Genomic DNA, 26,263 nt, shown 5'->3' with positions numbered 1-26,263 from the left:
AATATATTTGGAGAAAAATGATTTTTATTTGATAAGTAGAGAATTCCTCTATACAATGTTTATTACCTTTTTGAGCATGAATTTCTGAATCAGACTTCTACACAGGCTTTTTTTTTTTTTCTTTTTCTTTCTTTTCTTTTTTTTTATTAAGGTCTTAGTGTTCAGTGTTTTAAATTATTTGATTTACAGTTAGATATGCCAGTTTATGTGTTTTGTAGTACTTTGCCAAGGCTTCAAGCTATCTACCCTCCTCCCAGCCTTCATGCTTAAGTTAAAATTGGTTATAGAGCATATTAAAAATCTCATCTGTTTTCAATGCAGAAAAACTCAGAGCTTATTGGGGGTCTGTGTGTGTAACTGCAGAATTATTCTGTTTATATAAATAGTTTAACCTCAAGCCTCATGGTGGTGTACTAGTACAATTTTACTGCTTTACCAATTCATGTATTGCTTTGTGCTTCTAAGTTTTCACCATATATAATTATGTTCAAAATAAAATACAGTGTGATATGGAGAGCCATGTTGTCTGCTATTGCAGTATCTTCAGACCAGTTAGTATCTTTTGTTCTGCCTTCACTCAAAAACAAAGAAACACCATCTCATTTCCTATAGGTGAGGATTACTGGCTTCTGGCCAATAGAGCCATAAGGGAGAAAAAGGCCTCCCTCAAAAAGGGGGGAAGCTGTACAACATTTAGTTTGTATACGGTGTCTGTGGGGAAGCGCTCAAATCCAGAAAGCATCAGTCCCAGTTACAAGGCTGTAAACAAGCCTTGTGATTTTGTTCTGAACACAGAGCAGTTACCCATTGAAGTAATGGTACAAGTATAAGCTGAATTCAGTGCACCAGGTATTTGTTTTCGGAAAGCTTCTCGGGGCTGATTGGCTGCAAGTGGGGTGGCAGCATGGCTTTATATAGCTCAGAACTGGGAGCTAGGAAAGCCACCAACATGCGGCATGGCCCGAGGCAATTCACTTCTTTGCTGTATCTCTTTTGTTTCCCATTTTCTTTGCCCATTTTTTTTCCCATCTTATAAATGTAAGGTTTTTAGAGTATAGCTTCTCCTTAGGGATGGGTTTGTTTGATGCCAGCCACAGGAATGCCATTGTTGTGATGCTACCGCTAATGAAACTCATGCCACGTTGTGACATAGTTTCTGGCATCAATTCATTTTCTCCCTGGATTCTTCTTATCTGACTATTGTTCTCTATTTTTCTATGTTTTCTATCACTTCTGTTATCTTTAATCCTTCTCCCCCAGATATTAAAGGTAGGTGTGTTAATGGAAGCAAGAACTATTTGCATATAAGCACACTGTGAAACAGCAGGCATGTTCTGTGCTCTGCAAAATAGAACAGGTAGTTTGAGGGCTGGCTGGAGGTACACTAGCACAGGTTGCCTATGTGGATGCTCTTCATACCATAGAACCTCATCACTTTAATTCTTTTTGCAGCAGCTAGAATATGCTCTTTGAAGACAGAACTGAACACATACCCAGATTTAGTTTATGCAAATTAAAGCTTGTTCCTACAGCCTGTTCCCTCAGAGTGCTTTTCCACACAGCTTGTTGAGTTTGGGTTGCCTGGAATTTTCAGATTTGGCTTTGTGCATACTTATTCAGTGTCATTATTCTTTTACTTTGACAGTAGCTTTCTCCTTTTGTAGCAACTATGCTTTTCTCTGTATTTTTCAAGTATTCAAAGGAAATGTAACCATAGAACCACATCCATTTCTCCAAACACATCCCTGCCTCATCTATTTACACTCATGCTCCCACTCTCTGGGAAAACCTCTATGACAACAGCAAACATTCCTAGTTAGGTAGGCCAATAATAGATCCTGGTCAATTATGAATCACTTGTTAGATATCTTTGGCATAGTTTAGTTCAGAAGGGAATCTGAGTAGTTTGTGTATTGCCATGAAATGCAGAGCTGCTTGTAGTTCTGTGTTTTCAAATCTGCAATTGTTTGTTGTGACATTTAGCAAATTTGCCAGCTTTGTACTCTTAGCCTTAAGTTCCTGTCTGCATTGCAGCTTTAAGAGTATAACATGAGGATGGGAGACAACAAAAGAGCTCAAAACTCCTCTGTGTGGTCAAGAAAACTTAGGATGAAAATAACATGAAAATAATATTTTTGCTCCTCCAAGTCCATTGTAAAGAAATCTCATTTTTATACAGAACACTAAAATGATAGAATAATTATCCAGCAGGCAAGCAGTTTTAATCTCTCTAGAGTAAAGAAGCAGAGGACAAAGGATACTGTGTTTTGTTTCAATTTGCACACCATTTTCACAAGGTTTGGGGAGCTTTTCTATGGTGTATGACAGTTTAAGTGGTATTTAGAAGACTTTTCTCTTTTGTCCCTCAGGCTCTTGAAAGATTGCTTGGGAACAAAAAACAAAACAACATGACACTGTAGGGCAAGGAACTACACATATGTGTAATTTTATAAATAAGTTTTGCTTCACTTCATTTGGAGACCCCAGAAGGATTAGGAGTGTTTTATATAGAGGGTGTTTTTTAAAAAAAACAAGGTTGTTTTATAGAAATTACTAACAAAAATGGTAGTCAGGGAGTTCAAGGAGGTTAGAGGGATCATTGTGGGAACAAATCTGTGGAAGAAGTTCACTGTATGAACGAAGATGTGGAGGAGAGAAGGAAGGAGGATTCTTATGCTTGATACCTTTCAATACTTTCTTATATGGGAGAAGGAGATTAAGGGAGAACCCCAAAGCAACTCCAAACAATCACCAAATTTGAAATTTGACTGAAATCTGAGTAGAAAATGCTGGTTTTATAAATACTTCCTCTCTGTTCCCACCCAAAAGAAAAGATTAACTCAACCTAATAGGGATATGCTGTGAGGTTGAACAAAACATTCTCATTTGTATTCACAGTAAAACTTCTGTGTATCTGTATCGACATTCTGAAACTTTCTTGGATATAGGAGATTATCAATTTCTTCTGGAACAGCTGGTTAAATTAATTATTTTCAGAATAAAGGATTTCTTGCAGCTAACAAGATAATAAGAAATTACAGTTCATGTTTTCCTACATTATTAATGATATACCCTTAAAATAGAATCGTTATCTTAACACAAAATTTGATTGCATTGGACAGCCCACTTCTGCTCGGGTTTGAATAATCACATCTCCTAAACTCGGTTCTAACTGGTAGCAATTAGACCAATGGAAACCAGCAGATGTCCTGCTTTTGTCAGCTTGTACACTTGGTGCTCAGGAGGACATTTTTAAAAACAAAATGTTTTTACTGGCCACAAGGAGACGTTCTGATTTTGTGTAGTGAAGACAGTTCTGAAGGAACAGCTAATGCTGTATGGGGAGGAGGGGATTCTTCCCTCCACCCCCCATGTGTTGGTTATTCTGGAACCCCTTCTTTTGAGGAACATCAAATTCCCTCTGTTTAAGGGTATAGTTCTGCTATATGACAGTTAAAGTGTGAATTACTTGGAGATATCAGGAAGGCTAGGTTGTGCAGTAACAGCTGCACGGGTATGTATACAATCACCTGCATTGCAGGCCCTCCAGCATCACGTACTGTTTCTGACTAATGTTTCTCCACAGACAACAAAGGTGAAAAATGCTTGTATTAATATAACCTGAAGGTGTTGCACTGGTTTTGCAGTGTGTTTCGAGAAGAAGAGTCCTTGAAACTCTCTAGCATCTTCTCCAATTCAATTTAACCGTGGGTAGTGGAGTCCTCCGTGGAGGAGGCAGGAGTAGGGAAAGCATGCTGCAGAGGCTGAACATTCCCACTTGCACTCTCTTCTTGGTGCATCGTACTATCCGTGAAGTGTTTAAAAAGCTGGGTGAGATCTTAAAATTATCAGACCAGCTCCTCAACAGTTACTTTGATGAATGCTGCCTGATACACTAGCAGAGATTTGGTCAGAGATGGTTATGCATTTTAAGTGTAATTAGAATAATAATCAGCTGAATTTTAAAAACAGAGGTTCTCTGCAGTGGTCATTCAGATATCTGGCTTTAATCTCCTCTGCCATTTTGATTTACGGTCTTGCTTATGTGCAGTATTTTATTTACATGCTCTATCTTGTTTTACTTAACCTATTGACTTTCTTTATTGTTCTTCTTTGTGGAGACTTGCTACACTCCTTGTTGGGCCTTACTTTAACAACCTGTTCATCTGTGTTTCCTTGAAAGGGTTCAAAGTTCTTGCATCAGCTTCCCATTACTGGCCATTGGAAGATGTGGATGGAATTCATGAGTTTCGGGATACGAATGGAGGTAGACAAAGGACTCATTGACAATGGCAATAATATAAGTATTTGTGTCAGTCTGTAAGTAGATAGGGAGCAGGAGAAATGAAAGTAGTTAGCTTTTTTAACATGGCAGTTGAGATTTTCTTTAAAGTTAATGTTTTTGCAGTGCTTTGATGTTCAAATGATATTGTATTTGAGAACTGATTTTTATAGAGTATTCTCAGACATTTTATGGGCTGTCTACGCATTGTTAAGGTTATAAAGAGAAATGGTTTATGATCCAAAGAGTCATTGAAATAACACTGTTATTAGTTGGCTTGGTACATGCATAACATGCACTAATAAGCTCAGTAACTGAGATCTTTGGCTATGCCGGCTGTGAAAATGCCTGATTCTTTTAGATTTTTAAAAGGAGTTAAATGCCTAAACTCTGCAGACATTTTTGAAAGTTGCACATAGTATGCACAGAAAAAGAAGGGTAGGCTTTTATCTGAATGTATCTTACTCATTTTTATTTTGTTTTGGATACTTCCTTAAAAATTGTATTGCAGCAATAGGTTTCTTTTTTTTTTTTAATAATTTTTTCTCTCCAGTTGGGCAAAAATTATGTGAGGCTTGGTAAAACAAAACCCTCACTGATTTGAAAGAGTCATTTGTCACAATTCTAGGATCTCAGAGGGAATGATTTTAAAATGTAGTCTCTTTGGTTTCAGCAGTTTTCTGATTCTGATATTTTAAAGTGGGGTGAGAGCTTCCTAGGGATGTGCAGGGGATGTAACTCATGGAGTTTTGACTGAGGCACAATACCCCACTGCTGTGTTACGAGCTTGTAGGGTCGCACCTTTCAGATGAAACTTTCAGCTTCGTTTTGCCTCCTTTTGAGGCTCAAAGATCCCTTAGTAATTTTCACATGAGAACTGTTTTTTCTTCTGACTACTTAGCCAGTTCCAGGTTGGGCTGATATATATACATTCCCCAGTATTTCTCACACTATGGCTGACTACCTTGGCCATCAAGCTAAACTATGTACTACTGTGAAGAGTAGCAGCAGTGTTACTACTGGTGACTGTAATATCTTTTCCCAGAAAGATCACTGCAGAAGATTAAATCAGGAGTTAGGGACCTTCACAACCTCGCATGAAAAATGTTACATAAGTGCAAAGTTATTGCTATTTATTACACGAAAATGGCAACATCAATCTCTGTTCCTAAGTGGGGAAAAAATTCTATAAATATCTGAAACCTTTTATTCCATAGGTGCTCAAGTATTTTAAACTCAAACAGTTTGACCCATCTTTCCAGGAAACTTCTTAAAGGAATTAAATTAGCTGACCAGAAATAAATCTGGGCAATATTCTGCTCCCATTAGAGGCTGATGGCAGCATTCCCACCAACTTCAATAGGATCATAATTTGACCTGCAAAAAGTTACCATATGAGATTTTTAACAGTGTATTAATGTGATTTTCTAACAGTGGACCTCATGTACTTTCTAGCAGAGTAAAGCACTCCTTACCTAGCATTGTTTTAGCATTTGTGTTATCAAGATGTTTTTAAAGTACTTGAAAGGAATATATGAAATCTAATGTGACATACAGCTGTTGGACAAATTGTAATTGCATAACTGATGTTAGTTAGATTGTTTTTCGGAACATGTTAAATGACATTACTTTAATACAATTCAGAAATCTTTCCGGTAGTAACACAGAAGAGTAAAAGCAGAATATATTAAGCTCCTGATCATACAGACCTTCTCTTACATGAATAGGGCTGGCTTATATGAGCAATTGTCTCTTACTCCTATTATGACACTGTGCTAAAGAACTTTATAAATGAGCCAGCTGCATGACTGCTGGAAAAAAAAGATTTGGAGGACTTTTTCTTGCTATTGTTTGCAGAGGATGCTAGTAGCCAAAAGTCCTTTTCTCTGCAGTGCAATTTTGACAATGTTGAATTCTTTCCTTAATGTTCTAGTGGATAGTTCAAATTCTTGGCATTTGCATATATTGAGTCTTATAATACCTGCGTATTATTTCAACTGCTTCCAGCAGAAGTTTTATGTACCTATCTGATATTTGACTTTGAAATACAATGAAAGTTTTCTTTATTGTTGTAATCTAATGCCCGTGACAATTTTCTATTTTTGATACCATTCTGATTACACAACTCTTCTGTTTATTGCTAGCCTTTCTTGTTTTTCTCCCATTCATCATAATTTCATGCAATTATTTTCATTCCATGTTTCTTCTCTTAAATACTTGAAGCATCATAATCTGTCCATCATGTTAATCCATTTTATTTGTTGAAGTCATTGTGTGTGAAGCCAGATTTATATCTCTCAATGTATTTGTGTTGTAAGAGGCAGTGTCAGCAAATTAATTTTTTGGTTATCATAGCAATAAAAGCAGTAGAAGCAATTGAAGGGAAAAAAAAAAACACAACTTAAAATGTAGCAAAGAAAAAAATATGTGGCCAGGTTCAGGTTTTATAATATGACCTCTAGTTTTCCATGCATTTTCTATTGAATTTTTATTTTTATTTATTTATTTTTTTGAGCATCTGCCTTTTCCTCCTGTGAGCCCGGTTGGTCTAAATCCCCAGTCAATGCCAGTCAATGTCTCTATTTACTTATGCAGGCTTTCCATCAAGATCTATTTGCCTGCCTAAGGTAAATAATTACTGTGTGCACGATACTTTTAAATTATCAAAATGGGAGGGGAAAAAAGAATAAAATTTTATTGTTGGATACCCAAATTAATTTGATGGCTCTCAAAACTATAGTAGGCAAAATGGTTCTAGGTAGAAACCCTGTAATGTTGATTCTGTCCTTTTAAACCTGTTGATAGTGTATGTTTACCAGCAGCCCTTAGACTTCAGAGCTGCAGAACAGATGAGCTTAATGCCCCACCTGGAGATCGTCTCCTTCAACCCCCTGGGTGGCTCATGAGGAGGGTGAGCTGGAGCCAGTTGCTCAGGGCTTTCTGGTTGGGGTTTGAATATCTCCAAGGATGGAGGCTCTATAGTCCCTCTGGACAACCTGTTCCAGCATCTGACCCTCTCATAATTTTTTCTTTAATTATTTAAAAAGCTTTTTCCTTACGTTTAAGTAGAATTACTTGTGTTTTAATTTGTGCCCATTACCTCTTATCTTTTCACTCGATACCACTGGGGAGAGTCTGGTGTTATCTTTGCTCTTTGGGGTGTTTATTCACACTGATAAAATCCCTGAGCCTTCACTTCTCCTTATTGAGCAATCCCAGCTGTCTCAGCCTCTGCTGGTGTGTCCAGTGCCTTCAACATCTTTGTGGCCCTTCACCAGGCTCACTCCAGTATGTCCATGTCTAGTGCTAGGGAACCCAGAACAGAACATATAACTTGAACTGACCATAACTTTTGCACCAGTGTAATGATTTTTGTTATAACTGCACAGCTCCTTACTGACCTCATTGTATTCAGAGCCCTTTGTCTGGTTGCAGTTGTACTGCTTCATAGTTTTTCCTTTTCTGTTCCTGTCAGGAATTAAAAATGGTTTTAGTGACACTATATTTTCTTAAGTTATGTAGTTAAAGGATGCAACACTTGTGTACTACTTACAAATTATTGGAGACAGTTGATCATATGTTAATTTTAAAGGCCGCTGACCAACATCTATGATCTGTGTAATGTTGAGAGATATGAACTGGTCAATTCATTTCTGATTGTGTTTATTCATTGTTTTGCTTATTTGCTTATTTTTTGTTGTTTCACCCAGCTCTAAGAATCCACAACTTCACTGTGCTTCCTTCCCATAACTCTACCTTTGTATATACCAATGACTCTGCCTACTCTAACTTCTCTGCAACTGTAGGTGAGGATTTACATTTTTTTTTTTCGTTCTGCATTTGTCAAGCTTGGATGGTTCTTGTAACACTGGATTCAAAGTTAACACTGAGTTTTGGTTCAATTGCTCATGTGGTAAAGATCTATGCGTACACTGAGATAAATGAAAAAGCACTCCTGCAATTTTAAGTGAATTACTGGGAGACGCATCCCCTTGCTAAGCAGTCTGTAGAAGGATGGAACCCAGCAGCCCTCAAAAACCTAAAATATTTTTATTAAACTTAAAAGAAACAGAAGATATTTCAGAGGAACATATAAGAACAAATACATTGATTTATTTTTTCTTTCAAGATGAAAAGAAAAAATGTCCTTTAAAAATGAGTATGAAATGGTGAAAAAGAGATAAAGACAAGTGCAAGTGAATTTTCCAATCCTGAAAGTAATCTTGTCAACCACAATATCTTTGGTTAACATATAAATAAAAAAATAAAAAAACGGACACAAATCTTAGATATATTTCTTTTTACATCAACGTACTAGTATATAAAAAGAACAGAAAATAACATTCCATGCAGAAACCTGCCAGATTGGAAACTAAGCTTAAGCTGGTGTAGGTATAACTAAAATCATTTAATTGAAGTCATCAGGGTTTAGACTTGAGCAATTGAAATATGACCTTTTGTCCACTTAACAATTAGGTATTAACTCGTATCTATTTGTTGAAAAATCTGACATGAGGACAAAGATGAAAATGGTAGAACTGTCATTTTGGGTTGCTCCAATACTGGGAGGTCTGTATTAGAACACTAAAAACACTATTTTTCTGCTCTCTAAGAGTAAAAGTATGCTGGCAAATGTGAACTCTATTAATAATGAACTTCAAACGACCCTAATTTCTTTCAGTCCTCACTTATCTGCTTTATAGGCCATTTGCATAGTTCTCACATAATAAGATGTATTCAATATGAACATTAAAAAGAGTGATATTAACAGCAAAGGAAATGCTATGGAAACAGGAATACATTACCTTATGGTATTTATTCTGGCTAGATTAATTCAGAATTTAAGTGACTTAAAAAGAACTTAGAAATATTTGCTTCACTCTATACCACTTTAATTTTTAAAAGGAACTGAATTTTATCTGTCAGTTAGACAACTTGATGTCTTCTTGCTCAAAAGCAGGGGAAGATACTTGAAAATTGTGATATTTACGTTGAAATTGGGATGAACTAAAAAAATATTTGGACATGTGTTCACTGAGGTTTATACTATGGTGCAGCTGCCATGTCCCTGAGTGGTGTTTTCCTATGGATGGGCCAGCATTATGACAGTCCTTACTCCCACTGGTTGTCTGCAGCTGGGAAATGAGATTCCCTTTTGCACAGGTTGCATGAGGAGATCCACCAACACAAAGCGGTGACAACAGTATCTAGTGACAACCAGATAGATGGTGTCTCCCTAGTGCTACCTGTGCCACTCTGACATGATTTTCACCGTGCTCTGCTGTGCAAAAAGTTCAGGTTAAGTCAGGTAGATCTACATATATAAAGACTGAGGGAAGTCCCTTATGTGCTAGCCTTTATTTGTTGTAGACCATTTGTGTGCTCCTCATTTCCATTCCGATCTCATTCTGTTTTCAAATATCAAGCAGCACCTCTATGGCAATTCCTGCACTTCACAGAAGACTATGTCCCCATGCAGATATTTCCCTTTTGAGCAACTCTTCCCCTAGCGCTGTATTTTTCAGAAGAAATTGTAGAGAGGGGTCTTTAAAACTAAGATCCCAAATCTTCACAATCTTTGCAGACCTCCTATTACAAACAATGATATTAAGGCTACATTCTAAACTGGACAATTATCTTCTGTCTTCTCAGAAATAAACTATGGAATATTCTGCGTTATGTGGAACACAGTCTTTTTAACTCAGTGGAATTATTTTTTTCCGTGATTTCCTATAGTCTTCATTGCTAAAATTAGTCCACTTTTTATCTTGGAACAAATGAGGTGAACTTTCAATTGTCATTTATCAGACAAATTCTCAGACCTTAGAAAGTTTTTCTATGGTAAATGTGTTATGTTATTTTAGTATCATGATGGCTCACTCATATGTTTTAGCTAGTAGGGGATGAATAAACAGTGCTTTTTAGGGCAGAGATCACAAGAAAATCACAGTTAAATCACTAGACAATTAGTCATTGTCCACGTTAGACAAAGAAAAACCCTTTATGAATTATAATGATGCCATACCAAAGGATGTCTGAAAGATATTTTTCTGCCTTTTGAATATAGCTCGTGAGGTATATTTATTGAAATATTTTTTAAGTAAAATTGGATTTTATCACAAAATTTCCTTTTCAAAAATGAAAAAAAAACTGTTTTCTTACATTTTTAAATAAATGATTTCTTGACCAACTCTACTTAACAAGAAGCCAGAAGTACTTGTATGATGTGTCCAGAGTTCAGAAGTCTGGAAAGTGTATGGTTTATTCAGACTACTTTGAAATAATGATTTTTAGTTTCTGTTTTGCGTATACAGGTTCTATTAAGAAGTTTTAGTTAAGGAAGAATGTGGGTGAGGCACATAAATATAATTTTTTAAAAACCTTAAATGAAAGAAATATCTGCTAGATTATTTTTTTTATTAAAAAAAAAACAAAACACAACTACCAAGCAAACAAACAAAAACCCAAACAACTAAATAAGAAAACCTGTAGTTGAGATAAGATAAGCAAGTGTCTGGGTCTGTTAAAATCACATTTCCAGCAAGTTTTAATTTACATAAATGTTAAATTATATTTTGCTTTTCCTTTAGATATTGTAGAAGGAATGGTGAACAAAGGAATTTACGTTCGTGAAAAGAAAGGAGTTACCTTTCTCTTCTTTGGAAGCTATCAAAATTCTTGCATTAGTAACCCAGAAGTCTGTGGACCTGAAGGTTAGTAAACTAATTAATTAATGTTTGGTTTTCTTTCTCTGTCAAATTATATAATTCAATAATCATAGTTTCTTTCCAAATTGAAATGAACTCTAAAATTCTAGCTTGATGCTTTTATATTGGCTTAAAAAACAATTGAGTGCTGATTGCTGAAAATGTAGTATTTTCTAACTGCAATGTGGATTATAACTAATCACCAACTACTCAGATCAATGATGTACAGTATAATTAATTCAAACAAAACCAGAAATAAGCTTACAGTGCCTGAAATCTTTCATCTGTTACCAAGATTAATGGTGCTACAAAATATGCAGTGTGACAAACAGGTAAGTCGTCCTGCAGTTTTGAAATTTGGGAGTTTGGGAGACTATGTTTACACTGTGGCATTTGAGCAGGAATGCTTTTTTTCAAATTTATCTTTGGAGACAATATTTCTTTTCTTTTTTTTTTTAAATCTCAGGTGTCTTGGAATCCATTTGCATAAATCTCTTTTCCAGATGCATAAATCTCTCTCTCTCTCTTTTTTTTTTTTTTTTTCCTCTTCCCTTTCTTCTTGGGCACAGGCCACAAAATGACATGTATAATAAGGGTGCACAGGTTTGACAACATGATGATTACAGAAGATTAATATTGTATGTGCAAAACAAGTGTAATACCAGTCACTATCACAATGCATGCACTCGAGACTTAAAATGTAGAAGTAGAAGGGTTAGTGGAAAATGGTGGTTTTCTATATGTAACCTCCAGAAGTCCCTAAGCTTAGGCAATATTATTAACATTGAATTTTTTTGCTTTTATTGGTTTTAGGCCATTCTTCAGGCTGGTGACATTACTTGATATCGGATTTTTTAATTTTTTTATTTTTTTAAAGACATGCATTAATTTTTTAAGAAAGAAGAAACTTGGAGTGCAGATGGTGCACAACTATTACCTGAGAGTATTAGAAAAGGTAATTCAGTATCCCATGGCAGGCATATCTTCTGATACATACAATATCTTTTCATATATTCTTCATACTGCCAGGAAGTAAAAATCATCAATAATTTGTATTATTTCTACATCCGTAGTATAACATAATAATGCAAATAATTTATTTTTACAGTACTAGATAATTCCCCCTATCTCACAAAAAAGAACATTAAAAACATAAAACATTGAAATGTTCAACAGATAAAATGTGAAGAAATATAGATAGTGAATACTTAATCATTATAGCAGATAAAAAAAAAAAAAAGCCAACACCCTTTTATGTAAAGGAGGTATCTGTTTTTCTCTGTATCAACTAAACATGTGATGATGATCTCTAATTTTATTTGAGCATACTGTTGCTTAAATATGTTTTGATGTCCATTTGTTGCATTTGTGTGGATTTGGTGTTAAGTACGCTTAGAAGGGAATGCTTTCTGAGATGATCTTGGGATCTTTCCAGATGAAGTATTACAATCTAAATATTTAATGAAACAAAAATCCCAATAGTTTTTTCTAGCATAAATTTAATAACATTTCAGAACTCTTGTTCTGACTTGAGAAAACATATTTTTCTTGTTTTTGAAATGTTGAAACCTTCCCCTCCCCCTTCTTTCTCAAGCACTTTTTAAATAATGGTTTTCTCTGAGCAGTTTTGGGCTCATTAAATTGGCATTTTTAGCCAAAAGAAACATTTGTGAAAGATGCAAGAAAAGGTTCTCTTAATCATTAGTTTGAATACAGTAGAAAAAATAATAAAGAATAAAATAAAATAATAATAAAAATAATAAATAATAAAATAATACAATACAATAATACAATAATAAAATAATAAAAATAATAAAGAGCTCTGCAACATACAAGACACCTTCTTGATGGGCTTTCCTACCCACATACAATTCCTTCTTCCTTGAACCTTTCAGCATAATGAGAAGTTTCTTTAGTGTTTGTTTTGTTAGCACCTCATGAAATTACTCGAGCATCTTAAAGCAGAGTGAATATGGAAGAAGCTAGGGAGATGGAAGTAGCCCACCATTAAGCTTTTTGCTCTTAGTCCTTAGCTATCTAACCTGTGACACAGAAATACAAATATTCTGAAAAAGTAATATTTTATAACTGTATGACAGGTTTCCTGTTGATTTGAACAGAAATTGGGTATCTGAATTCCTCGGCTGGTTTTGAAATACCTTACCTTTTTACCTCTTAGATAGCTCTGTGAACACAAAACTTGTTTCTGATAACTAGAAAGTTTAATGAAGCTTGGAAATCTGGGACATATATGTGAGAAGACCTATGCTCCCTCTTAAAAGTTGTCAGGGACTGAATTTTATTTTGTGTGCAATTCTAAAGACCACAGTTTAAATAAACAAACTTGTTTGATTCTTCTAATGCCAGGTTTTAAATTTATTGTGAAGAACCATAGAACAGTCTGCCCTAGGAGGCTCAAGTTCCCAAAATGGTTAACTGGGAAGTCTCAGATCTTCACATCTCCCTTGGTACAGACCAATAACAGGAACAATAATGTCAATTATCGTTAACAATTATGTTCCTTAATGTCCTATTGGAAACACTTATTGCTGTATTATGGATAAGTACTATAATTAAAAATAAGAGATGCTGTCAACAGAATAGTTTCTGTATATGTAGTCTGTAGTTTTGTTTTTTTTTCTTTGCTTGTTTGCTATTAATGAGAGATTATTCAGAGAAGCAATAACAGCACATAAAATTTGAAGTACCTTTCTTAATGATGAACGCAATTCTCTTTGACTTGAAGACACCTTCAAAGGTTTAGTCATCAGGTGCAGTCATGCATATTATTGTAAATAAGTCTGCAGCGTATTTTTAGTCATAAGTTTTAAGTTCCCCTTCTTGCTCTTTTATGACTATATATTTTCAGTTTTTCTTCTCTAAAGCTAAAAACAGGGCTTACCTGCTCAAGATTAATATGAGCATCTGGTGACACAAAACTTAATATGTTTAACCCAAAATTACCTATCTGGGAAAAAACTGCTTTTCTAAATTTCAGTGGAGTTTTTATTGTGTGCCTTACTCAGTCTTTAAGTTTTGGTATTTCATGAAGTGATAGAGTGCACATAAGAAGGATTTAGATCCACAGTCTTTTCATGGCTACAGGATGATCAGTGGCTACGGGGTAGTCCAATAGGATGGACAGTCAAAGATGGGGGAAACCAACTCCAGTGCAGACATACAGTAGAACTTGGTCTCTCTACATCATTTAAACTTCAGCTCTGCAGTCTCTAAAGATGGGATAACAACACTTCCACAGAAGTTTTGTGAAGATAGCTGGGAGAAGATCATGAGACACTTGGTCGAAGGAATCACATCAATAGCAATAATTGCTTGACATGATCAGCCTTGGTGGCCCTTTCACCAGGGTGTTGAAGAATTGTATGTAGATGCAAGGGAAATGTGTAGCTTTCTGGAAAGAGGGTTGGATTAGCATTTCAACCTATTACTTGTTTGCTAAAGACACTGAAACATGAACATGGGCTGATGAGGATATTGCGACTTGCTTACAGCAGACATAAAATTCTTCAGTTGGGAGTTCACAGCATTTATAGCTTTAAACCCATATACATTGAGATCTAACAAACTGAGACTGGTGATGTTCATATACTGATTGATTTCTAAGAGGCTAATGATAATTGATTAACCTTTCCATGGTGGTTATTTTATCATGCATAAAGCATTTAGGGAATGCTGTATAGCTCATATAAATAAATGGGTGCTGCCATGAGAATAAACAGGAAGATCAGTTAGGAGTTACTCCACAGATAATTATTATATTATTGCAGGATAAATTTTTAACTTTTCTGCTAACTTAATGTGACAAAAAATATGTGAAATGGTATAAAAAATTATGTTCAGGAGTGCAGTGGGGGGGAATATTTCTGGTGATTCTATTGATTTATGTGAGACTTTTAGATCTTTGATCAGAGAACTGTGAAACAAAACAAAACAAACAAAAAAACCCCAACAATCAAACAAACTATGGTTTTAACAAGAAATAGACATAATAATTTGAGGACTTCATTAGCCTGTGCTGGGCTAACTGATAGTAAGTTGGCAAAGTTCATATAGTTTGGGCAACCTGCAGGTATTGGTCACTATAAAAACATCCGGACATGTTAGACTACATCAGACTACATTTCAAAAGAGCCCAGTCAGCAGGTCAAGAGCAGTGGCTGACAGGTCAAGTAAGTCCATCAGAGGCCTATGTAGATAACTTAGGGGGCTAGACCATATGACATGGGAGGGAAGTCTAGGACTTTAATATTCACCATAAAGCAAAGAGAATGCTGAGGGCTGTCTTCAACTACCTGATGAGTGGTTAAAGAAATAGTTGGTGTCGAACAGTCTTGGAGGTGCACTAACTTTTGAAGTAACTAACTTGAGCATCATAAAGTAGAGTTATGATTATGAGACTGTGAGAGGCAATACAGACAAGTTGTAGCACAGGGAATTCTGATACGATCTAAGGAAAAAGCTCTTTGCAGTGCCAGCAGCCAAGCATGGGGACGGTTTGCATAGAGAGGCTGTGTAACCTTCACCTGTAGAGATGTTTGAAAATCAGCTGAGCTCTGATGTTGACCCTGCTATAAGCAAGCAGTTTAGACTGTGATCTCCTGGGTTGTTTCCAAATTTTGAATCTTTCTGGCAAAACCTCTTCCACTTCTGTACTTCACATCTTTTTTTCAACCTGCTTTGAACTCAGGTTTAATTCTTAGCACTTAGCACTATAAATTCTGAGATGAACACTTTTAGGAGCTATTTAGTCAAGCCATTTTCTTTGTAATTGCATTTAGCTGTAGAACCTCAGCAGCAGAGCGAGTAACAACTTCTGAAGTGTGTGGGACATTTAGTTTGCTACTTATGTTTTTGTTGAGCCCTTTGAGATAACCTTTATTAAGGAAACAGAAATCTTTAGAGAAATATTTCTTCACTAGTGTGCAATCTGAAGAGCTCTTCAGTTTTTAGAATACAACAGTAAAATGGTGGATTTAGCAGAATTATTTGTGAACAAAGCTGATCGTGTGCACTTGCAGGATTGCACTTGCATTTTAGAGAGGTATTCTTTGTCGCTGTGTAGGTGAGAATCTTGCAGCTGTGACTGTGGCTCTGCATGTGTTGGTATACTTTTCTTCTACATTGTTTCTTTGCTTTCAGCAATTACTGGAGCACTGAAGTGTGAAAAGACAGGTAATAACATTTTAAGAATAATTAAAGTGTAATCAGGAATGGATGCTACTCAGTAAGCATGGGTATGCTGGCAGCCAGTAGCTTGGAAGTAGTCAATGTACTGCTTCTTGCTCTACGGGCATGTGGTATCCATCACAGAAAGTTATAGGTGCTGGGTGAGAAAGTGGAGATGAGATCAATGTGTTCTGAAATAAACAACAGTCACAGGAAGGAAAGGGGATCATAGCAAGGGTGAGAAGGGTAAGGAGACTGGAGAGAGAGGCATAGGGAATAGAAGCATAAATCTGTGAGAGAAAAAGACTTCATTACTGCTGGTGCTCAAGGAGCTTTAGTTTTAACTGAGAGAAGCTACCCAGGAGGAGATGATTGCTATTCTGTCTTGGGTACGTGCATGTGATGCAAAAGCAAGGAATAGATGTTTATTTGGTTTATACTATTAGAGCATTTTTCATTCAAAAAATGCAATCCTTTTTTATGCTAGCAGAGGATTTGTCTTCAAAAACATTCCCACTCTCTGCATTTTACAATATTAGAAGCTTTCAGTTACATTTGTTTTTCATTAAATATCGCCTCTTACTTGCTTCCATCAGGAGTAACATTTTCCTTTTTCTGGAAGACTCAAGACCAGCAGGCTAAGTTTCCCCCTGCCTCCGGTGGACAAGTAATTTCCAGTGGTTTCAAAATCTGTTCAAATGAAGGTGAAGGTTCAGTAGAATTTTACACACGTGGGAATGCAATGATGAAGTGGAAAGCAAGCTTTAGTCCACCAGGTAAATTTTTTTTTCTTCATCCATTTTTTCGTTATATTTTACATTGTTCTTGCAGAGAGATGTAATGGTAAGAGCACATCTTCAGGAAAGAGAAGTAGGTATATAAAGATACCTACAGATTTCTGTGCTTAAGAGTTCTCTTGATGGGGGGGAGGGAGAGAGAAAATATGATCAGAAAACTCAGTGATACTGTACTACAGAACATTTGCTGTTCAGCAACAGTACATGGACCTGACTTCCATTTTTCTGAAGCAGAGTTCTTATTGACATCAATATATTAATGGGTGCTTAGAAGGAAACAGCTGGGTGAGGAATGCAGGTTAATCCTTAGGAGTTCTCCATATATTCTAAAACTGGATATGTGTGCAGGCCTCCACTGCATCCTAAATAAAGACTTTATTTGGTAACTATCTAACTGGGTGCTGTGTGCTTTGGTCATTTCATTAGCTGTTGAGTATCAAATTTTGCATGTCATGGCATGGTATCAATAAGCATTTTGGGATATCACATATCGTACTGCTTCTATCTAAACTATTGTTGGGAATGGTATTACCTAGCGACTGAAAAAAAATCTGGATTTCTAGTAATGCTAGTGACAGTCACTAAGTCTTTTCTTGCCTTAATTTAACTGTCTGCAAACTGGGAATATAGGACTTTCTCACCTCATAGTAGCAAAGAAACTGGCAGCTTATAATTAGCCTATTTTCCCGTTCTTTCATTCTTGCAGTCTTTATGGAGCTCTTGCTGAATTGTACTTTGAGACAGTATTGAAGAGAGTTCAAGTCTTGGCCAATAGTACTCACCAAATGTAATTTATGGAACTGCAGTGAGCCCAAGTAAGAGTTCAGACAAAAGCTAAGAGGCATTCTGCCAAAGTATGGGCTTCCCCATGTGTATAAAGATTAATATACATGACATCAGCATTCCATAATTCGCTCTTAGCACTTACTATATAGCTCTATAGCATAGCCCAAGTCAGCAAAAACTTCTTGAATAGGAGAGACACTAAATGAAAATGATTCATTGATTTTACTGTGACTTAATGTTTTGCAGGTCCTTATTGGACTCATATTCTCTTCACTTGGAAATCAAGAGAAGGACTGAAAGTCTATGTCAATGGAACTCTAAACACTTCTGATCCAGAAGGGAAAGTTTTCTATGATTACGGAGACCCCAAGGCAAATCTGCTGACTGGGACAGAGGGGGATCAAACTAAGCGCTATGTGAATGGTGCATTTGATGAATTCATTATATGGGAAAGGGCACTCACCCCCAATGAAATTGAGCAGTACTTTACAGCTGCTGTTGGTGAGTATATACATTGTTGTAGTGAAAGGTTGTCTTTTGCAAAAGTTGACTTAAAAATATTAAAATGTTTAGTGTGTAGGATTTGTATTTTTTTTTCGTCTTTCAGCCATTGAAAGTAGTTTGTAGAGGCAGAAAAATGCAGATATTAAAGTCATTGAAACATTCAGCTGTCTTTGAATATGCAGTCTTTTCATCTGGGCTTCTAGTTCCTTTAAAATGTCAATATATATATATAAATAAAATAAAATTATCGAGACCAGAAGTATACAGCCATTGTTAGGTCCCCTAAGATCAAGTGAAGAAGAGCAATAATTAGACTTGAGGCAGAACAGTATTAAGAAATATCAACCACAGTTTTCAAACACTCTGGTTATCGTGTAACTTTAGAAGCAAATCACTTAGTGATTCCAGCAGATGTGGATAACAGTGCTTATCCCACCAGTTCCTGAAACAATAAAGATTTAATAACTAATGTGTATTTGTGAACTGAAAAGAAAGATATCAGTTGAAACATAATACACACAGAAGAAAATCAGGATTTGAACAAAGATTTAGAAGACAGTGGCCAGTAATCTGTCAGGCATGCTATGGATCTTTATTATAAACTTTTCAGTACAAGAAAGGCTGTTGCTATTAAGTGTTTGTGTGTGAGTAACAATTAGAAAACATCCATCTGAGTAATAAAGCTACGGGGCATCTGGAACATTTGGCTTCACTGGCAGTTTCCCTGCTTTCACTTATTCTTACTGGGTTACTGAGAGGTAAAGCAGTTATACCCATCACTCTTGTGCTTTTAAACACATGCGAAACATTTTCACAATGAAAATTCTGAATAACACAGCTGATGCAAACTTGGAAATAAGAATGAATGCATTTGTAACATCCAGGTTTGATTTTAGCAATCAAATTAAATGCCAAATGTATTAGAAAAATATAGAGTAGTTTAAGTAGAACTGAAACCACTGAAAAGGAAACCCTTCATTTAATATGTAATGAAGCAGCCTATTTGCTTTGCAACACAAATGATAGAAATCAAGTTTTTTTTGTTTTACAATGTGGTTTTTATGAATGTCTTCAAACATTCTGAGAGAATTTGTCTGATATGGGAAAGTATAAATTTTTTATTCCATGTTGAAAATCCTACCTTCACTCTAAAAAATAATGAAGGCATCACAGAAAGGTCTTTCCAGGAATGCAAATGCTGTTCTGGATGTAAGTTTCCATTCCTCTATATTTCACTTTGGAAAAGGGCAGTTCAGTCTTACTGAATATAGTTCAGAATATATAGTTGCTTTTGTTAATGCTAATAACTAAACTTTCTAAGACTGCAGTAACAGTTTGTCCCTTTGATTCTTCTGAAGTCTAAATTTTTGGAATGCAATGCAGAATTTTATAGTACTCTTCCTCTCCATTCTTGTTGATTTTTGGAAAGCTACATAGCAGACTCCCTGATTTCTACATTGATACGTTTAGATGTAGAACTTAGTGATATGGTTTAGTGAAGGACTTGTTAGTGTTAGGTCAGAGGTTGGACTGGGTGATCTTGGAGGTCTCTTCCAAGGTAGACGATTTTGTGAGTCTGTGAGTCTGTGATTCTGTGTGCCTGGAGCACCTCCTGCCCTCCTGCTGCACTGACCTTGGGGTCTGCAGGGCAGGTTCTCACTTCTCGTTTTAATTCTCCCACCTGCTGTTCTGTTGCACAGCAGTCCCCCCCTCCACCCCCCCACCCCCCCCCTCAATTCCGCTCTCCCAGAGGCACAAACATCGCTTATTGTCTCAGCTCTGACCACCAGTGGGTACCTTTGGAGCCGGCTGAAACTGGCCCTTATATAACATGGGGTAGCTGCTGGACTCCTCACAAAAGCCACCCCTGCAGTCCCCTGCTAAAACCTGCTGTTCCTGCTGTTCTACGAGTTCAACACAATTTTTATTTTTATTTTTATTTTTAAACCTTGGTTCAAAGGTCTTCAGGGTCATGAAGAACTGTGGGTTTTCAGTGAAAAACTTAAAATTTCTTACATCTAAATTGAAAGAAAAGCTTGATGAGCTTGCTTTTTTTTTTTTTTTGTACTCTAATAGTACTGACTTTTTGCTTTTTCTCTCAAAACAGTAGACTGATTAGATTTTTTTTGGTTTAATTTCCAATTTGAATTAACTATGAAGCTAGGGCACTCTCAGAGGAAGTAGTGGATATTATGATACAAATCAACACAGTAAACCAAACCTTGGTATCTATCGACCTTGTAGAACTTAAAGCAGGGATGAAGCTGAGCTAACGTGGTCTAACATAAGAAACTTAATAGGACAGCCTGTTCCTTAACAGAATGAATAATCATGTTACATTTGGATCCATGAAAATAATGTGTCCAATATATGCTGCTGCTGTTTGATTGTGCTGAAATACCATACTCCTGGGCAAACATAAATTCTTGGGAAGACAAAGATTAGAAGAAAATTTTATTTCTCTATCACAAATGACCCATAAATCTCCTTGCACAGAAAGGAATCAATATTTTTAAAATGGAGTAGCTGGAAACCATCCCAAAATGAGTTTATTCTTTCTGTCTCAACAAATCATTTATGACATGCTTATATGGTAATTTTCAGTGGGTATAATGCTAAGGGGTGCTAAGGGGATATTCATCAGTTAAGCCCATCTGATTAACAGCAACCTTGCTGTGACTTCAGATCAACTTAAAAACACCTAATAGAGACATTATCCACAATATTCTTCTACTACTACTGAAAACTGTTTTGACTCCTCGACCCTTGTTGTTTTATTATTTTTTTATTTTTTTGTGGAAAACGAAAATGCCACATTAGGTTTAATATGCCACCATTTTTACCACTCTTGTTCTTTTATTTGACTGATACCTCTGTTTTTATGAAAGCGATGGAAATATTTGGCTTTCATTTTTTCTCACTGATTTTTTTTTTTTATGCAGAAGTCTTTCTGAACTTGTCTGTATGTGCATGATTTTATTTGACACTCAAGCACTTTATATTCAAGATATAAAGAATTATTTAGACATATTAGCATCTATCTGGGCACCATAGCTGATACTTGAGTCTCATTTTTTTCTGATGTCTGAGTCTTCCTAGTCCCTTTTCTAAAGAATTTATCATATACACATAATACAGCAAGGGAATATATGTACTTGTCAGAAGTGCCTACAGATTTCTATTTAGTCCTGATAAGACATAGCAAATTTTTTGGATTTTTTAGCCCCTAAATACTTTGCCTTAGTGGTGGAAGAGGAACTAGAGAAGAAAGATGGATGACAAAGTTTTAGTCTTTCAGTTGTCTTTTTTTTTTTTTTTAATTGAGATAAAACACTTGAAACTTCCTGTTTGCAAAGAAAGATTTAATTTTAAGTGTTTAAGAATTAGACTAAATTACATTCTTATCTGTATAAAGATGTGGATATGAAATTGATGAGAGAAACAGTACATGAAACTGTTTAAACAAGACTATGTAGCTCTAGTGCTGTAAATAAATAAACTGCACAGAACAGCAAATATAATGCTTTAAGTTAGAACTGCTTGAAACTGCAGTGGGAATATATATATACATACATACACACACATTTTAAACTCATTTCTGTATGTATTTTCCCTAGGTGTGCAAGTTTTGCTTTCTTCAACACTTCCGTGGTCTATGATGACAACTACTGCAAAACCTTTGGTAGGACAGTCCACATAACTCTTTTCTATAGTATTAGAACTTGTTACATGTTACAGAATTACAGATCCTCTCCATTTTACTATTTTCATTAATGGCACTTATTTTAGTACTTCAGTACTAAAATGCATTGTATTTTAGTACTTCAGTACTAAAATGCATTGTTAGCATTTGCAGCCACTATTGGAAGATGGGAGAACTCTCCTTAATTGTAGGACACATAATGGGAAGTCACTGTTAAATAAAAATAATTTCTGTACTAAAAAAAAAATGTGGAAACTTCTGAAGTATTTCACTGAGTTCTGAAGAAAGAGCAAATTCAAAAAAGTTTAGATAACTTTTCTTATTTCCTCTAAAAATTAGAAGAAATTGCCCACCACAATAACAAAGCTAGTTTCCATTTCTTTACAATGTGCTTAATGAAAAAGATTTAAACAAAACTTATTTTTCATATGCAGTCTCTATACAATTAGCTGTAGTAATACTACATGCAATTGGTTGTTCCAGGGTATTTTTACTTTCTTGCTATCTGAAATGTCAAATTTCTATTAGTTTTCTTCTTGTTCACAGAAACCATATCAGATAGGACCTGAGTTGCTAATGAACAAATGTTGTTGTAATGAACATGTATATTCTGACTCTCCTGTCTATCCATTCATGTGCTTTCCTTTTTCCCTTAGTTTACGTAGCCTCCTGTGTGTAATCACAGCAGTTCGCTAAGCCTCAGACAACAGGAAAACAAACAAAAAGCAACAATACAGAAACAGTAAAGAAAAACCTTTCACACCCAGTGATACTGGGCTCTGTGTTACGGGTTGGGAAGTGAACTGTTCCGCTTAGGCTTTATGGCCAGAGAAATGCTTACGATAAGTCTTGAGGTTGTGCTGCTCAGAAATACTAGTGATTCCAGGAGAACTAAAAACTGTTCTTTAGCTCCCTTTTGGGCTAACACCATAAATAATGTCTGCTGTTTGGAATAAGTTCTGATGGTTTTATCTCTCTCCCTGAGCTGTCTACAAATGCCTATCATCCCATCATAACTAACCTGACCAAGGAGAGAGGGAACTTCCGCTCCCCCAACACCATGCTGGACTACCTGGAAAATGTGTCATTCAGCTTGCCCAACAAATCCTTGTCAGAAAATACTGCTCTAAGCCTGACAGAGGTAAAATTCTTTTAAATCTGTGTGTAGAGCCAGATAACACTGAAATTTCTTCAGGAGCTATAATATAGAATGCAACTTCGAAAGTTTTTGCTGATTGCAGAAAATACATATGAAAAAAGCAGTGGCTATTTAGGGAGTAGCAAACAGCAAGCTTCAACCAAAGAAAAGGTTCAAAGGTCACTAAAACAAATTAGTTCTTGAGGACCTTACATAATACTTAATTCTTATAAATATTTGTAACTATGACTGCACATTAAAATTATTAGTTAAGCAGAAAACATAGAAGGAGAAAATAATTTCTGATTGATTTTTTTTTTTCAACTATAAGTGTATTCAATTAATAATATATAATTCTGGGGAAAAAAAAATAAATCAGCATTTCTCTGCACAGCCCTGATGATTCAAAATGCAGCTGAGTATGGCAGTCCCCTGTCAGGCACAAGGCATAAAGACATTGTAATCCAAGTAGTGACAGCAGCAAAATGGAGGCATGGTTGAACTAATGGCAAACCATCATAACTTTGGTTCCGGGAGCACTCTAGATGTGGCTGCATCACAGTCTGGTGCAGGGTAACCACCCAAGCATATGCTTACAACTTAATATTTCAGATCCATACTTGTACTGGAAGGTTAAAATATTATCAGTTACTGCTGTCTGCCCAACTTTTATTTTTTCTTTAAAAGCTTTTATTTTTCCTGTAGTAAGCAAGCAGAGGGTAAGTTGTGCCTGTCCTCCTTTTGTAAAGTCATGCATCACTCTTGCTGGACTCTGAAATAGCAGGGCAGAGGGACGTGTCCCTCTCTGCCAGTTCTGTACTGGAGGTGGAAAGCTATGGGAGAAGGCCTCTTTGTGGTGTAGGTATCTTCAGCTTTTTTCAGTTAATGGCTTTATTTTGCACCAGGGATCCAGTCACAGCCAGGACTTCTGTGTAGTCATATCACAGATCTGAAAACTGGTTCATGGCAATATAAGGTCTAAAGCTTACCTCAGTGAATGTTATTTGTTGAGGCTAATACCAGCCCACCACCCCTCTTCTCTCCCTCTCCTTTCTCTCCCCAACAAAAAAAAAAAAAAAAAAAAAAAAAAAAAAAGGAAGAAAAGAAAAAGGATTTTCTGCAGCCTGAACTGCAGACAAGGGGGTCACTTTCTGATAACATAAAGTTGGCCTTCTGTAAAATGATGGACAGCTAATTCCCTGATTTCAGCAGGCTAGAAAGCTATTATTACAGTAATCAGCTCTGGCCTCACCAGTGATTGTTTCTTTAAGCCTGTGGGTAATACCAGGGTGACAAGGATTATTTATTCTAACAAAAAAATATAAATAAACACTTCTGAAAAATACATGGGCAGCATTTGATAGTTTGTGTTAAAGGCTTAGCATTTGCAAACTGTAAAGCTTGGATTTTGTGGATCACATTTTAATATGGAGCAAAAACCATTCTAAAAAGCTCTGATACATTGTTTCCTTTGTTTCACTGAAAATTTTATGTGGGCTCTAATTTGAAAATGGAACATCATCCTGTCATATATTGTACCTGTTTCCCACATCATTTCAGTTGCCATTTGGTTGTTCATTCATGCTATCTGCTGCTTTGTGTGCCATGAAAGTGATGTGCAGACAGAAAAACGGGACGTGATTATCTTTAGCAAAGCTATTTTGGGAAATAAACACAAGAGTCCTGATCGTACATACAGACTCTGTCACTTGTCTGATTGATGGTTAGGCTTTGTATTGTCTGCAGCTAATTCCCTGAAAGACAAGCACGGAGCGCACATGCTATTTTCTGTACAGTTACCTCTCTACTGGTTGTCACATGCCTCATAGCACAAGAAAATTTGATTTAAGTGATATGCAATAAACTGTCTGATTACTGACACTCTTATAATGTGTTACTTCTGACAAATCTTACTTAGCATTCTGGTATAATTCTGCTCTGTCCAGCAGTTCCAGTCCTCCTGCTTTCCCTCCCTTCCCAGTGCCTACTTTTTGGGGGTAATTTTGGAGTGATGATGTGGCCTGGAAAGAGATACTTCCTGATGGGTTTTAAGATGTTTGAACAGAGATGTTTAAGCAGGAATGTGGATTTTTCTTTCAAATTTTTTTTTTTTTAATTTTATTTTTCATTTTCGATGTCTCCTTTCCTTCTCCTATTTGTCAGCAAGACTCATTAGGGCAGAGACTGTATTGTGCTGGGCATGAAAAACAGTGCCCACTGTGACCGATCTTGACCTCAAAAATAACCTCTATGTGCAAAAGTTAAGCACATAATAATAAAACAGAACAGGTGATGGGGCCCAGATTTATATGCAGTGCTGTTGAAATATCTAATCTTAGATGAAGAGGTAGTAATGTCATATGAGTTTAGATAAACTAGGAGAATAAATTCTCTTTCGTCTAAGATGTGGTGTTGTCACTGCAGCTGTAGTGTAACAATTGAACTTAAGGAGTTTCATAGCAGTGTTACTTTTAATAAATAAACTATTAATTTAAACTATCACCATTCAAAACATGATGAGAACATTTGCAGTAGGGGGTGACTCTGTGACTTGAATGAAAATGGGTTTTTCATCTTAAAATGAACCTATAGAAATCCTAGCAGAGATGTGCCTTGCATGCCTACTAGAAAATGTAACTGAAGAAAAACAAAGCTATATTATTTGATTCTTTAATCTTTTTAGGCATTTTTAAAAGCCATTGAAGACTTTCTGCTGTTGCCCAACTGGTTCGAAATACCTGAGGTAAGACAAATGGGCTTTGATTTGTAGGTTAATTCAGGTGCATGACTTCACATAGACAGTAATGAAATTGGTTACCTCTATTATTCTTTCTGCTACACCTGGCAGTATGACTTATTTGCTTGTATGTCATTTTCATATTTGAAGTAAAGATCCACAGACAAAACAATTATGTTTTTTTCTTTTATAATTTGTTTTTCAGGGCTACAGTAGGGGAACTGTGTCTGCTCCTGTTTCCACATATTTCAGAATGAACAAAATAACCTAAAGCTGCATTTATAAAATAACAGATATTGTCAATAGTCAGTATTTAACCTATCCTGACCTAAATATAGGCTTTTCAGCACTGAACTTTCATAACTGTGTATTTGTTTTGTAGATGGACTTTTTTCAATATACGTGAAATATGTAGTGGTGCT

At 36.0% G+C, this 26,263-nt stretch overlaps 1 protein-coding gene across 2 annotated transcripts in view; it reads left to right on the top strand.

Moving 5' to 3' along the window:
- ADGRD1 (adhesion G protein-coupled receptor D1) overlaps window positions 1-26,263 on the top strand; it is a 154,315-nt gene that overhangs the window by 1,210 nt on the left and 126,842 nt on the right. Inside the window, exons 3-10 of one of the 2 annotated variants that reach the window (XM_040576900.1) lie at window positions 4,184-4,267; window positions 7,993-8,088; window positions 10,873-10,995; window positions 16,773-16,952; window positions 18,006-18,260; window positions 21,881-21,945; window positions 22,952-23,107; window positions 25,788-25,847. In XM_040576900.1, coding sequence (XP_040432834.1) covers window positions 4,184-4,267; window positions 7,993-8,088; window positions 10,873-10,995; window positions 16,773-16,952; window positions 18,006-18,260; window positions 21,881-21,945; window positions 22,952-23,107; window positions 25,788-25,847 — 1,019 coding nt within the window. The remainder of the gene's footprint in view (window positions 1-4,183; window positions 4,268-7,992; window positions 8,089-10,872; window positions 10,996-16,772; window positions 16,953-18,005; window positions 18,261-21,880; window positions 21,946-22,951; window positions 23,108-25,787; window positions 25,848-26,263) is intronic. The other variant, XM_040576901.1, reaches the window with a different exon arrangement.

Source organism: Cygnus olor, chromosome 17 (assembly GCF_009769625.2).
Source record: "Cygnus olor isolate bCygOlo1 chromosome 17, bCygOlo1.pri.v2, whole genome shotgun sequence".
In the NCBI taxonomy this organism is placed as follows: Eukaryota; Metazoa; Chordata; class Aves; order Anseriformes; family Anatidae; genus Cygnus; species Cygnus olor.
The sequence above is the reverse complement of the archived record's forward strand: the minus strand, read 5'-3'. Positions and strand labels throughout refer to the sequence as shown.